The sequence below is a fragment of the Neoarius graeffei genome, chromosome 25 (assembly GCF_027579695.1).
Source record: "Neoarius graeffei isolate fNeoGra1 chromosome 25, fNeoGra1.pri, whole genome shotgun sequence".
In the NCBI taxonomy this organism is placed as follows: domain Eukaryota; kingdom Metazoa; phylum Chordata; class Actinopteri; order Siluriformes; family Ariidae; genus Neoarius; species Neoarius graeffei.
The window spans coordinates 9683456-9697849 of NC_083593.1; the positions used below are offsets into that span (position 1 = coordinate 9683456).

Genomic DNA, 14394 nt, shown 5'->3' on the forward strand with positions numbered 1-14394 from the left:
GGTCAAGTATTTCTGTGGAATTGGCTGAGATTGGTCAATAATGTCTGTGGAAGTGGCTGGGATTGGTCAAGAGTTTCTATAGAAGTGGCTGAGATTGGTCAAGAGTGTCTGTGGAAGTGATGAGATTGGTCAAGAGTGTCTGTGGAAGTGGCTGGGATTGGTAAGTGGCTGGGATTGGTCAAGAGTGTCTGTGGAAGTGGCTGAGATTGGTCAAGAGTGTCTGTTGGAAGTGGCTGGGATTGGTGAGTGGCTGGGATTGGTCAAGAGTGTCTGTGGAAGTGGCTGAGATTGGTAAGTGACTGGGATTGGTGAAGAGTATCTGTGGAAGTGGCTGAGATTGGTCAAGAGTGTCTGTGGAAGTGGCTGGGATTGGTCAAGAGTGTCTGTGGAAGTAGCTGGGATTGGTAAGTGACTGGGATTGGTCAAGAGTGTCTGGGGAAGTGGCTGAGATTGGTCAAGAATGTCTGTGGAAGTGGCCGAGATTGGTCAAGAATGTCTGTGGAAGTGGCTGGGACTGGTAAGTGGCTGGGATTGGTCAAGAGTGTCTGTGGAAGTGGCTGAGATTGGTCAAGAGTGTCTTTGGAAGTGGCTGAGATTGGTCAAGAATGTCTGTGGAAGTGGCTGGGACTGGTAAGTGGCTGGGATTGGTCAGTAGTGTCTGTGGAAGTGGCTGGGACTGGTAAGTGGCTGAGATTGGTCAAAAGTATCTGTGGAAGTGGCTGAGATTAGTCAAGAGTGTCTGTGGAAGTGGATGGGATTAGTAAGTGGCTGAGATTGGTCAAGAGTGTCTGTAGAAGTGGCTGAGATTGGTCAAGAGTGTCTGTAAAAGTGTTTGGGATTGGTCAATAGTGTCTGTGGAAGCAGTTGGGATTGGTCAAGAGTGTCTAAGGAAATGGGCGTAATTGGACAAGAGTGTATGCATAAGCAGATGGGATTGGTCAAGCGTACTGAAGTGGATTGGTCAAGAATGTCTGCATAATCAGGGAGTGGCCAGTAGTTTTTCGTTTATGGTAGATCATCAGCGACCAAAGGTATGAAACTTTCCATGCAAATGGACTCCGGTCTGAAATGCCAATGCTTTCTTTGGCTGCTCAGATTAACTCATCTCACTCTAACTGTCTCTCAGTTTCTAATCTGCTACTCCTTTGGCCTACTCTGGATACTGTGAATAAGTTACAGTTCCTCACATTTTCACCACCTCTGCGCATCTGAGCTTGCCAGCTTCTCTTCATTTCAGCATGATTAAGGAGGCGGCAGGATATACCATGCAGTTATGTTACTCCCCTGAGGTATTTGTGCTTATCTCTCTTCTGGTAGAGAAATCATAGCAATTGTCATGCCCTGTCCTTTTCATTTTATCATTTGATTATGACATGATAAAATGGATTAGCTCCTGTTTAGAAGAGTGAGCTAAAAAGCATGTTAAGTACTTGACTGAATATAATATTTGCTGCCAAGTTTATGACACTGTCTGTATTTAAGAATCAGACAAACACAAATGTGACAGAACAGGAAACTTATAGTCAATGAAACTGGCAGTTTACGTAAATTCACGCTGCTGGCTGAATGATGTCTGGTGAAGAAATGTTACGTCTTTCAAATTCGGCCAAATTCTTTGAATCAGCATTGTGAATCAGATCTCAAGCAAACGTTCCCATTTCAAATGGAAGACAGGAATGGTGAAGCTGTTATAGTGTCCACAGTAGCAATCTCATAACATCAAGTGTGTTAAACACCAGTATTTGTTAAGTGATTATCACCAAATCCCTGTGCCACAGTGAAGCGTTTTCTTCCACAGATCCCAGTTAAATTATACTCTTAAATAACAGCAGGTGTGAATGGGACACTCCAGAGTGTTGAAATCGGCAGGACTGTAGAAGTCTGTTCCTTTCAGGGCAGGATATAAAAAGTCCTATAGGGAAATGGACTCTCTTAATACACTGAGCCCTGATGGATTTAGAATACCAATGAAGCTCGGTGAAGGAACACCATGTTAGACAATGAACACTGAGGGAAGTGAACTCGCTTTAAATGCACACAGTAAAAAACGATCTGGCGGGGAAGACTATATTTCATCATATTGTCACATTTCATATTTCATCTTTTATGAAATGCTACATTTATTCGTGTACACAAATATACACCAGAGGTGAATAATAACCCGGCACATGATGACTGCATAACAGCCTGCGTCTTAATGAAATATGTTGATTAAATCTTAATCGTGCTGCTTCTTAATCATCTGTTAAAAGACTGCTTCACAATTTTCATGCAAAACGTCGAGCGGGAGCTGGGGAAATTGTTTCCTCTCAACACCATCCCCTGATAGATCGCCATGAGATATGAACTGCGCCTAATGCAATCTGTTCGGCTTCTCTGTGTGCGTTCTAGCTCTTAGGATGAGAGTCATAGAACAAGACGAATCTTTTTCCCACCCTACTGTTTAATATTTCGTCGAGGACCTTACTGGACGTGGACTATTTCTGTGTATGTTTAATATTCTGTTCGATGCTTAGCACTGTCTTATTTAATTTTTTATAGTAATACAGTTGTTCACCTTGTTATTAGAAATATAAATCTGTGATGGCTGCCTGTAATATTAGATGTGAGTACTGGAATGTAATATCTATCAGTAGCTCAAGGACTTCGCAATGACATAAGAATAATTACACACATACTTAAAAACCACTTACTTATAGGCAGGTAAGACCGCTATCATGATATATATATATATATATATATATATATATATATATATATATATATATATATATTTTTTTTTTTTTTTCTTTACTGGATTGATGCTGAGCTTTCTCTGAATCACATCACATCTCATCTCATTATCTCTAGCCGCTTTATCCTTCTACAGGGTCACAGGCAAGCTGGAGCCTATCCCAGCTGACTACGGGCGAAAGGCGGGGTGCACCCTGGACAAGTCGCCAGGTCATCACAGGGCTGACACATAGACACAGACAACCATTCACACTCACATTCACACCTACGGTCAATTTAGAGTCACCAGTTAACCTAACCTGCATGTCTTTGGACTGTGGGGGAAACCGGAGCACCCGGAGGAAACCCACGCGGACACGGGGAGAACATGCAAACTCCGCACAGAAAGGCCCTCGCCGGCCCCGGGGCTCAAACCCAGGACCTTCTTCCTGTGAGGTGACAGCGCTAACCACTACACCACCGTGCCGCCCGGCTTTCTCTGAATATTAAACCAAAATGTTTTAACCCTTTTATTCAAACCAAAAAAATACAACTCGCAGTTCTGTCATGTGGTCTTGTGTGTTATTTGTATTTGTTTGGACAAATTATCTCATCTCATCTCATTATCTCTAGCCGCTTTATCCTTCTACAGGGTCGCAGGCAAGCTGGAGCCTATCCCAGCTGACTACGGGCGAAAGGCGGGGTACACCCTGGACAAGTCGCCAGGTCATCACAGGGCTGACACATAGACACAGACAACCATTCACACTCACATTCACACCTACGCTCAATTTAGAGTCACCAGTTAACCTAACCTGCATGTCTTTGGACTGTGGGGGAAACCGGAGCACCCGGAGGAAACCCACGCGGACACGGGGAGAACATGCAAACTCCGCACAGAAAGGCCCTCGCCGGCCCCGGGGCTCGAACCCGGACCTTCTTGCTGTGAGGCGACAGCGCTAACCACTACACCACCGTGCCGCCCACAAATTATCTGTCAATCTAATTTATGTGTCTCTTTCAAAGACATTTGGGGTAAAAAACAACAGCGATGATGATGATGATGATGGTTTAAAGTGCCATTCCACCATTGGATGTATTCTTTGGCATAAAATACAATATATTTTATGACAGCATGACTAGACAGATAAATCTTTTAGCTTCAAAATGATATATCAAACATCATTTTTTGACAACGACAAAGTATATTAATTTTGCGACCAAAGTCACCTACCCTTTTAATTTCCACACGGTAGTGAAACGTGATGTCATCGGCAGGTTCCCCTTCTTGTGTACCACATCACGTGTGACGTGGCACAGATTATCAGCAATGGCGGATAGAACGCGATTGTCAGCTTCGGAAAAGAAGCGAAGGAAAATAGCAAGTGATGCCCAAAGGAGACGGTCGATGGTGAATATCGGCACAGCAATCGACAAGTGGAAATCGCGTTCTATCCGCCATTGCTGATAATCTGTGCCACGTCACACGTGACGTGGTACACAAGAAGGGGAACCTGCCGATGACATCACGTTTCACTACCGCGCGGAAATTAAAAGGGTAGGTGACTTTGGTGGCAAAATTAATATACTTGTCGTTGTCAAAAAATTATGTTTGATATATCATTTTGAAGCTAAAAGATTTCTCTGTCTAGTCATGTTGTCGTAAAATATATTGTATTTTATGCCAAAAAAATACATCCAATGGTGGAATGGCACTTTAAGTCAGGGGTTCTCAACCTATTCTACTTTAAGGCCCACCTATTCATACTTGTAACGAGTCGGGGCCCATTAAAAAACATCCCCCCCTTATTTTGGCTCATCTGTTCTAAATATTCTATTGTAAAGTGTATTAACCCTTTGGTGACTGACCCCTTGAACATGGTTCCTCCAGGAACGATGACGTTTCAGTCGTCAAGACAACGGAAAAACTAAAATACAAGAGCATTTTGTTTTGTGCACAAGAGCATTGTGACGTATCTTTCCGTTTTTGTATTTTAGTTCTTCTGTTGTCTTGACAACTGAAAAGTCATAGTTCCTGGAGGAACCATTTTCAAGGGGTCAGTCACCAAAGGGTTTTAATGGGATGCAATGTCACCCCCTGTTACAGATGGGAGCCCAGGAATTAAATAAATGCAATAAAAACAAACTGTTTTTAATTGTAGGTATTGTATTTAAAACTGTATGGATGTACGGTACCAGAAGCCAAAACCATGCATGCAGGGCATTCTCAGTCAAAAGGGATTAACCTCCTAGGGCTTAGCGGTCACATGCGTGGACAGCACTTTATGGAAATTCGGAACAAGAATCCACATATGTGGACATACTTTTTCTCTAAAAGTACATCTTATCAAAAGATGATGCTTAGTTTTTATTCTAATCAGGTTCTGATAAGCCCAAATAGCAAAGAGAAATAAAAAATGCATGTAAAAAAAACAGCTTGGGCCTTAGGAGGTTAAAGATCCAAAAGTGGAGTCTGGCCCATTAACACAAGAACTTATTGCCATGTTTGAGTTCAGCAACCAAGCAAGTTATTAAAACCAAGAAGTGCATATAGAAATCACTCCGTGGGATAGATCCTTACACGCTACCGTAACAGAGAAGGATTTTTCCTATGAAAAAAATTTACTAGATAAATTTGACATTAGCCTAGGTCACAACCGGCCATACGTGCTCCTACAGCCGGTCTACGTGCAAAAAACGCAAGAAACGTACGGAGGGCGCGCATGTGACGTGCTGATTTTCGAGCCGTAGACTGGCCGCAGACCGGCCGCAGAGGTTCTTTGTCATGTCAAACAAACTCTACGGGCGCTTACGTTTTTTTCAGGTTGCAAGACAAACTTACAGCCAACGTGCGTCTTTCTCCGCGAACAAAAAAAACGCAGCGATTTGGGAAACCCCAAAAATCGCACGGCCAAAAAATCGTACGTCCGGTTGTGACCTAGGCTATTAGTAGAATATATTTCGATCCTGTTGTAGCCGTAACTGAATACAAAGACAATAGTTATGCATACTATTAATTAACTTAACGTGAAGATAATTAACAGGTAATCAGCAGATTCTAAGGGTTAGCTTGCAGCCCTGCGGCACGGCTGCGAGCTACCAAACCCTGCATATCCAAAACACTTACGGCGGGTTGTGAGTGAGGCTTTATATTAACATATATTTTTTTTTTTATCTTTGAAAGACTCTACTAGCTCCTTTAATATCCGAGTTCTTCTTATTTTTTTTTTTTGGTAAAAATGATTTTTATTATTTTTTAAAGGCTCAAACGTGAAGTACACAAGGGTTCAAAGTGTTCCTTTGTAATCAGTTTGTGGCCATATTTATCTTTAGCAAGGTAAAAGCAATCCATATCTTTCCAACAGGGGCAGGTGGATGGTCACCGCTGGACTCCAATAAGCACCAGTGGTTGGAGATCAATCTTGGCGAGAGGACAGAGGTCACAGCCATTGCTACTCAGGGCAGATATGGCAGTTCAGACTGGGTGACTCACTACCTCCTCATGTTCAGCGATACAGGCCATAATTGGAGACAGTACCGACAGGAGGACAGCATTGGGGCAAGTAGTTACATCCTGACCTTTCCATATTTACCATATTCACTAAAGATGGACAGGTTTACACTACCGTTCAAAAGTTTGGGGTCACCCAGACAATTTTGTGTTTTGGATTGTTGTTGTTGTTTAATCAGAGAAATTGCTGATCTTGGGGACCAAATTTATCTCAGATACAACTTAGTGAGTAGACAAATGCTTGGTCAGCTTATCCTTCAAATTGTAAGCATGTTTTCTGACGTTATTCTGGCTGTTTAAGTCGCCTGTTATCATATCCCTTTATCAACACTCTTGAATCGAAGGTATTTTTGAACATTTTGTCATCGATTTAATTTTTCAGTATTATAATCATTTTTGTTCCAGTAGCTTTTATTCATCTTGTTTTTCATTATTATCTTTAGCCGCTTTATCCTGTTCTACAGGGTCGCAGGCAAGCTGGAGCCTATCCCAGCTGACTACGGGCGAAAGGCGGGGTACACCCTGGACAAGTCGCCAGGTCATCACAGGGCTGACACATAGACACAGACAACCATTCACACTCACATTCACACCTACGGTCAATTTAGAGTCACCAGTTAACCTAACCTGCATGTCTTTGGACTGTGGGGGAAACCGGAGCACCCGGAGGAAACCCACGCGGACACGGGGAGAACATGCAAACTCCACACAGAAAGGCCCTCGCCGGCCACGGGGCTCGAACCCGGACCTTCTTGCTGTGAGGCGACAGCGCTAACCACTACACCACCGTGCCGCCCTCATCTTGTTTTTTTTTATTTAATTTATTTATTTTTATTTTTACACTTAGATACTGCATTAGTGTAATATAATCCAAATCCCACAAAACCCCCCACATTTTTATTGAATTAATAAGGAAAACTTCCTGGACAAAACCTTTTTTTTTTCCCCTGCCCAAAACCATTAACGCAAACTATATGCTGTTGAAGGAAAAAAAGCAAGGAACTATTTACAAATGAAACCATCTCTGAGTTATTAGTAAGAATAGGACGTGAGATGCTTTTGACATGGTAAGATGTATTCACAATTAACTATTGACACACACATTACACTACCGTTCAAAAGTTTGGGGTCACCCAGACAATTTTGTGTTTTCCATGAAAGGTCACACTTTTATTTACCACCATAAGTCGTAAAACGAATAGAAAATATAGTCAAGACATTTTTCTGGCCATTTTGAGCATTTAATCGACCCCACAAATGTGATGCTCCAGAAACTCAATCTGCTCAAAGGAAGGTCAGTTTTATAGCTTCTCTAAAGAGCTCAACTGTTTTCAGCTGTGCTAACATGATTGTACAAGGGTTTTCTAATCATCCATTAGCCTTCTGAGGCAATGAGCAAACACATTGTACCATTAGAACACTGGAGTGAGAGTTGCTGGAAATGGGCCTCTATACACCTATGGAGATATTGCACCAAAAACCAGACATTTGCAGCTAGAATAGTCATTTAGCACATTAGCAATGTATAGAGTGGATTTCTGATTAGTTTAAAGTGATCTTCATTGAAAAGAACAGTGCTTTTCTTTCAAAAATAAGGACATTTCAAAGTGACCCCAGACTTTTGAACGGTAGTGTATGTCTACAAAAAAAAGGTCTCATTTTCAAGAAGCAGTGATTTAGCCTCTTGGACACTCAAAATCTTTTGAAGTACACACATACATGTCAACCTATACGGAATGTCCGTATTTTATACGGATTTGCTTCAATAAACGTAGTATACGGGCGTATAAATAAAGTTATACGGATTCTTTAAAAAACTTCAATATTTATTTAGAGCTATAATCAATTCCCACGATGATAAAAGAGCGCATAACATTTACAAACGTACTGTACACCACAGACAGCCAGTAAAGAGTCTTATGAAATCGCGCGTTATCTTGTGGTACCGGCGGCACGGTGGTGTAGTGGTTAGCGCTGTCGCCTCACAGCAAGAAGGTCCTGGGTTCGAACCCCGGGTCCGGCGAGGGCCTTTCTGTGTGGAGTTTGCATGTTCTCCCCGTGTCCGCGTGGGTTTCCTCCGGGTGCTCCGGTTTCCCCCACAGTCCAAAGACATGCAGGTTAGGTTAACTGGTGACTCTAAATTGACCGTAGGTGTGAATGTGAGTGTGAATGGTTGTCTGTGTCTATGTGTCAGCCCTGTGATGACCTGGCGACTTGTCCAGGGTGTACCCCGCCTTTCGCCCGTAGTCAGCTGGGATAGGCTCCAGCTTGCCTGCGACCCTGTAGAAGGATAAAGCGGCTAGAGATAATGAGATGAGATGTGATCTTGTGGTACCGAGACTTCGTTCCACTTTTGATCATGCGGACACCGCACTGCGAGAATCCCGTCAACCGTGAAGTCATAGACATATAAACACAGACGCCGCCTTCTGCGTAGAATCACACGTCATCCCCGCCGCCATATTGGATGTGGCAAAGTGGAGATTCTTCAACCGTCTCTGGTATAGCGTCTAGACCAGGGGTCACCAAACTTTTTTCTCTGGGGGCCACATTGTTGTTCCTGACTGTGATGGGGGGCCGGGGTCGGGTCAGCTATATAACATAGAATTGTATGACCCAGACAAATATGACCACCAGCAGGCCTCATTGTGTAGTAGAGATTACTAGCCTGGCACAGCCATCCCCACTACTATATCAACACTACTATATCAACACTTGATTCCTGGCACATATTTGTTTATCTTTACTAGTGGTTTGCAAAAGTAGTAATCAAGTCTTCACACTTTGTTTTAATTTGAAATACCACAGATATTCTATTTATTTATTTTCTAATAAAAATAACATCAAAGCTGTCAAGGTAAGAAACATCTGCCTAGTTGAGGTGATTGACACTGGCAAAGGTGAGTGGAAAATTATAAATTGTAGGTAGGCCTGTTGATATTATTAATAATACTAATAATAATTGTGTGCAGCACTTAATAAAGGTCAAATAAATAGGCCTATAAAATAAATACATTTAAAAAAACAGTGAAATTATAATAATATGAGCAATAGATCAATAGATCACAGCAGTTGTGCTGTGTCCTGCATGTCATTGCTGTGATCCATGGCCAAAGCAAAAAACTCGAATTCTGACGCTTTCTCATTCAGCTGGTCATACACGTTGTCCCCCAAATCTTCGGTTCGCCTGGTCATAGTAGGCGCGGAGAGACTCACCGCGTTGAGCGCATCCTTCTTGTCGGGACACACCTCCTCGGCCACAGCAAACATGCGTACTTTAACAAAGTCCCCATCAGTAAACGGCTTTCCATGGGTAGCTAGTAGGTGAGCTACCTTATAGCTAGCTCAGACAGCAGCCTGGTTGATCTGGGTTTGGCGAAGGAATACATTCTGTTGTGCAGCCAGTCCGCATTTCATCCTCCGAATCCTGTCTTCTCTTGTTTGCCCTCGCAAACTAGCATACTCTTTGTGGCGGGTTTCGTAGTGACGACGCAGATTATATTATTTGAAAACTGACACACTTTCTTTACATACAAGACAAACTGCACGGTCCTTACACTGAACGAAAAAATAATCGGTGGTCCACTGTTCTTTAAAAACTCTGCACTCTCCGTCAGCTTTTTGCTTACCGCTAGCCATTTTGCTGTCCTGAACACTGACAGTTCTCTGCGCGTGCGCTGCCTGTCACTGCTTGATCGCGAGCATATGACGAAAATATGAATAGTTCATTTTATAACTAAATATCAATTTTAATTGATAAAATCAACGAAATACAAGATGCAGACATGTTATTATTTGCTAAAAAGCAATTTAAAAAATAGGCCATGACCACTTTTGGGGATTGGCTCATAGGGCCGGTTCAAGTGGTGGGGGACAGAGGGGCTGGGGTGGCGGGCTGGAGTCAGCCCGCGGGCCGTAGTTTGATGACCCCTGGTCTAGACAGTAGCCGAGAATAAAGATGCCTCATTCATGTGCTGCGTTTAACTGTACCAACAGGTTTACCGTCCAAACGAGATCACATGGGATTACCTTTCACAGGTGAGACTGGAAAAATACTTTTCATTGTATTTGGTCATTATAACGTAATTTTACGAACAGATTTTTCTGACTTTGTGGCTAATATGAAGTCTCGCGCATAATAGCCGCTCGGTGAAACCTGTCTCCAAACAACGAAGTATTTCCTTCGTAACTACGCTGATAACACTTGGTGTTTTTGTCAAACATTGGAGCTTTGTATTCATTCTGAAGGTTTATTGTTATTAATATTGAATAAAAAGTAACTTGGATATATCATTGTTAATTATCATTCAAATTTTAGGTAAATTATTTTAATTTGCATCTTATACGGATTTTATAAGGGAAATACGGATTTTGGAGGTTGGTTATACAGGTTTGATTGACCAAAGGTTGACATGTATGTACACAACAGTTTGTTTGTATATTTGGTTTGTTTTTTCTTGAATATGGGATTTTTTTCCCCCTGGTTTTATTTTAAGTACAGGTTTTGGTGGGTTGCTCCAGTCGTACAGCAGTTGCAATTCATTCCTCCATTCAATTACATGAGTTTGAATATACGTAGTTTTAAATTATCGTCTTGATCCTGTTGTTACATGGTGGGAAAAAAAGCCGATCAGTACACCTGGGCTTAAGTGAGCAGCATTTACACGAATCCTCCAGGCACATGTTTAACCGAGTCTCGTTTTCGCTGTCAATCAGAACAGACTCTGGTGCTGCTTTGAGAGAGATAACTTGCGTTCTCAGTTTTAAATGGAGAGGAGCCTTGAGTTTCGAAAGCGCTTTTCTCTTGTGTGTCGCTTCCATGAGGAGAAAGCATGTGCTGCAAGGATTTGCACCTTGGCTGTTGGCACATTTCAGAAGAGCACTTTAAAGCAAATGAGATGCTCCTTCTTGGGCTTCGTGGGCAGGAAAGTGTGCAATTTGCTTGGCTTTACGCTCCGATTCACCGGAGGCCTGATCCCTTCAAAGGCACTGAAAATGCTACTTAGCCTAGAATTAATCTGTGTTCGGAAAGTCACATTGGCACTAAATTCAAGTACCACGAGAAACAAATTAAGGTTTCGCTCTGAATATCTTCCACTTTTTTTTTCCCTTCCCTGTAAATGACCACTAGCGGGCAAATGTCAGCAGGTATTTTTTTGCTGAGTTGAGTTGGCCTGTATTGATTTCCTTTAATACAACAGGTGATTAGGGATGCGCAGGCCACCGTTCATGGTGGAACTGCGCAGCTGAGTTGTGCAGCTCTTATCGATTCCTGGTTGTGCAATCAAATTTCCAGTGTGTACATTCCCATCAAGAGCAAAAGCACCACCTTTGGGCTACAGGACCTAATATTTATTTAGCAACGATATGATCTTTTGCCTGCTAATTTGGATTTCTCTTTACTCTTACATACATGTCAACCTTTGGTCAATCAAACCTGTATAACCAACCTCCAAAATCCGTATTTCCCTTATAAAATCCGTATAAGATGAAAATTAAAATAATTTACCTAAAATTTGAATGATAATTAACAATGATATATCCCAGTTACTTTTTATTCAATATTAATAACAATAAACCTTCAGAATGAATACAAAGCTCCAATGTTTGACAAAAACACAAAGTGTTATCAGCGTAGTTACGAAGGAAATACTTCGTTGTTTGGAGACAGGTTTCACCGAACGGCTATTATGCGCGAGACTTCATATTAGCCACAAAGTCAGGAAAATCTGTTCGTAAAATTACGTTATAATGACCAAATACAATGAAAAGTATTTTTCCAGTCTCACCTGTGAAAGGTAATCCCATGTGATCTCGTTTGGACGGTAAACCTGTTGGTACAGTTAAACGCAGCACATGAATGAGGCATCTTTATTCTCAGCTACTGTCTAGACGCTATACCAGAGACGGCTGAAGAATCTCCACTTTGCCACATCCAATATGGCGGCGAGGATGACGTATGATTCTACGCACAAGGCGGCGTCTATGTTTATATGTCTATGACTTCACGGTTGGCGGGATTCTCGCAATGCGGTGTGCGCATGATCAAAAGTGGAACGAAGTCTCGCTACCACAAGATAACGCGTGATTCCATAAGACTCTTTACTGGCTGTCTGTGGTGTACAGTACGTTTGTAAATGTTATGCGCGCTTTTATCATCGTGGGAATTGATTATAGCTCTAAATAAATATTGAAGTTTTTTTAAAGAATCCGTATAACTTTATTTATACGCCCGTATACTACGTTTATTGAATCAAATCCGTATAAAATACGGACATTCCGTATAGGTTGACATGTATGCTCTTAAAGCCAGATATACATTCCCTACAGTGGTGCTTGAAAGTTTGTGAACCCTTTAGAATTTTCTATATTTCGGCATAAATATTATCTAAAACATCATCAGATTTTCACACAAGTCCTAAAAGTAGATAAAGAGAACCCAGTTAAACAAATGAGAGAAAAATATTATACTTGGTCATTTATTTATTGAGGAAAATGATCCAATATTACATATCTGTGAGTGGCAAAAGTATGTGAACCTTTGCTTTCAGTGTCTGGTGTGACCCCCTTGTGCAGCAATAACTGCAACTAAACGTTTCTGGTAACTGTTGATCAGTCCTGCACACCGGCTTGGAGGAATTTTAGCCATTCTTCCGTCCAGAACAGCTTCAACTCTGGGATATTGGTGGGTTTCCTCACATGAACTGCTCGCTTCAGGTCCTTCTACAACATTTTGATTGGATTAAGGTCAGGACTTTGACTTGGCCATTCCAAAACATTAACTTTATTCTTCTTTAACCATTCTTTGGTAGAACGACTTGTGTGCTTAGGGTCGTTGTCTTGCTGCATGACCCACCTTCTCTTGAGATTTAGTTCATGGACAGGTGTCCTGACATTTTCCTTTAGAATTCACTGGTATAATTCAGAATTCATTGTTCCATCAATGATGGCAAGCCGTCCTGGCCCAGATGCAGCAATACAGGCCCAAACCATGATACTACCACCACCATGTTTCACAGATGGGATAAGGTTCTTATGCTGGAATGCAGTGTTTTCCTTTCTCCAAACATAATGCTTCTCATTTAAACCAAAAAGTTCTATTTTGGTCTCATCCGTCCACAAAACATCTTTCCAGTAACCTTCTGGCTTGTCCACATGATCTTTAGCAAACTGCAGATGAGCAGCAATGTTCTTTTTGGAGAGCAGTGGCTTTCTCCTTGCAACCCTGCCATGCACACCATTGTTGTTCAGTGTTCTCCTGATGGTGGCCTCATGAACATTAACATTAGCCAATGTGAGAGAGGCCTTCAGTTGCTTAGAAGTTACCCTGGGGTCCTTTGTGACCTCGCCGACTATTACATGCCTTGCTCTTGGAGTGATCTTTGTTGGTCGACCACTCCTGGGGAGGGTAACAATGGTCTTGAATTTCCTCCATTTGTACACAACCTGTCTGACTGTGGATTGGTGGAGAACAAACTCTTTAGAGATGGTTTTGTAACCTTTTCCAGCCTGATGAGCATGAACAACGCTTTTTCTGAGGTCCTCAGAAATCTCCTTTGGCTGTGCCATGATACACTTCCACAAACATATGTTGTGAAGATCAGACTTTGATAGATCCCTGTTCTTTAAATAAAACAGGGTGCCCACTCACACCTGATTGTCATCCCATTGATTGAAAACACCTGACTCTAATTTCACCTTCAAATTAACTACTAATCCTAGAGGTTCACATACTTTTGCCACTCACAGATATGTAATATTGGATCATTTTCCTCAATAAATAAATGACCAAGTATAATATTTTTGTCTCATTTGTTTAACTGGGTTCTCTTGATCTACTTTTAGGACTTGTGTGAAAATCTGATGATGTTTTAGGTCATATTTATGCAGAAATATAGAAAATTCTAAAGGGTTCACAAACTTTCAAGCACCACTGTATACTTGCAAAACGAGTCTGACATTAACGTTCGAATTATTAAGGCTGTACTTTATGACGCAAACTGTACCAGGGACCGTGGGTCGAAATCTCAGGACTCAAGAGGAAATGCAATTTCCGGAATGAAGATAATTAGGTTCTTATTAATTAGTAAAGACTCCTGCATCATAAAAAGTCATTAACGTGACCGATATGCAATTTGATTTCCAAGTTTTAATGAAAACACACCTGTGTA

The 14394-nt window shown here is 41.7% G+C and overlaps 1 protein-coding gene across 1 annotated transcript in view; it reads left to right on the forward strand.

Annotated features, from left to right (window-relative positions):
- Window positions 1-14394, forward strand: part of cntnap3 (contactin associated protein family member 3) — a 332581-nt gene that overhangs the window by 83046 nt on the left and 235141 nt on the right. The window contains exon 3 of the mRNA XM_060909607.1: window positions 6078-6271. Within this exon, the coding sequence (XP_060765590.1) occupies window positions 6078-6271 (194 nt within the window). The remainder of the gene's footprint in view (window positions 1-6077; window positions 6272-14394) is intronic.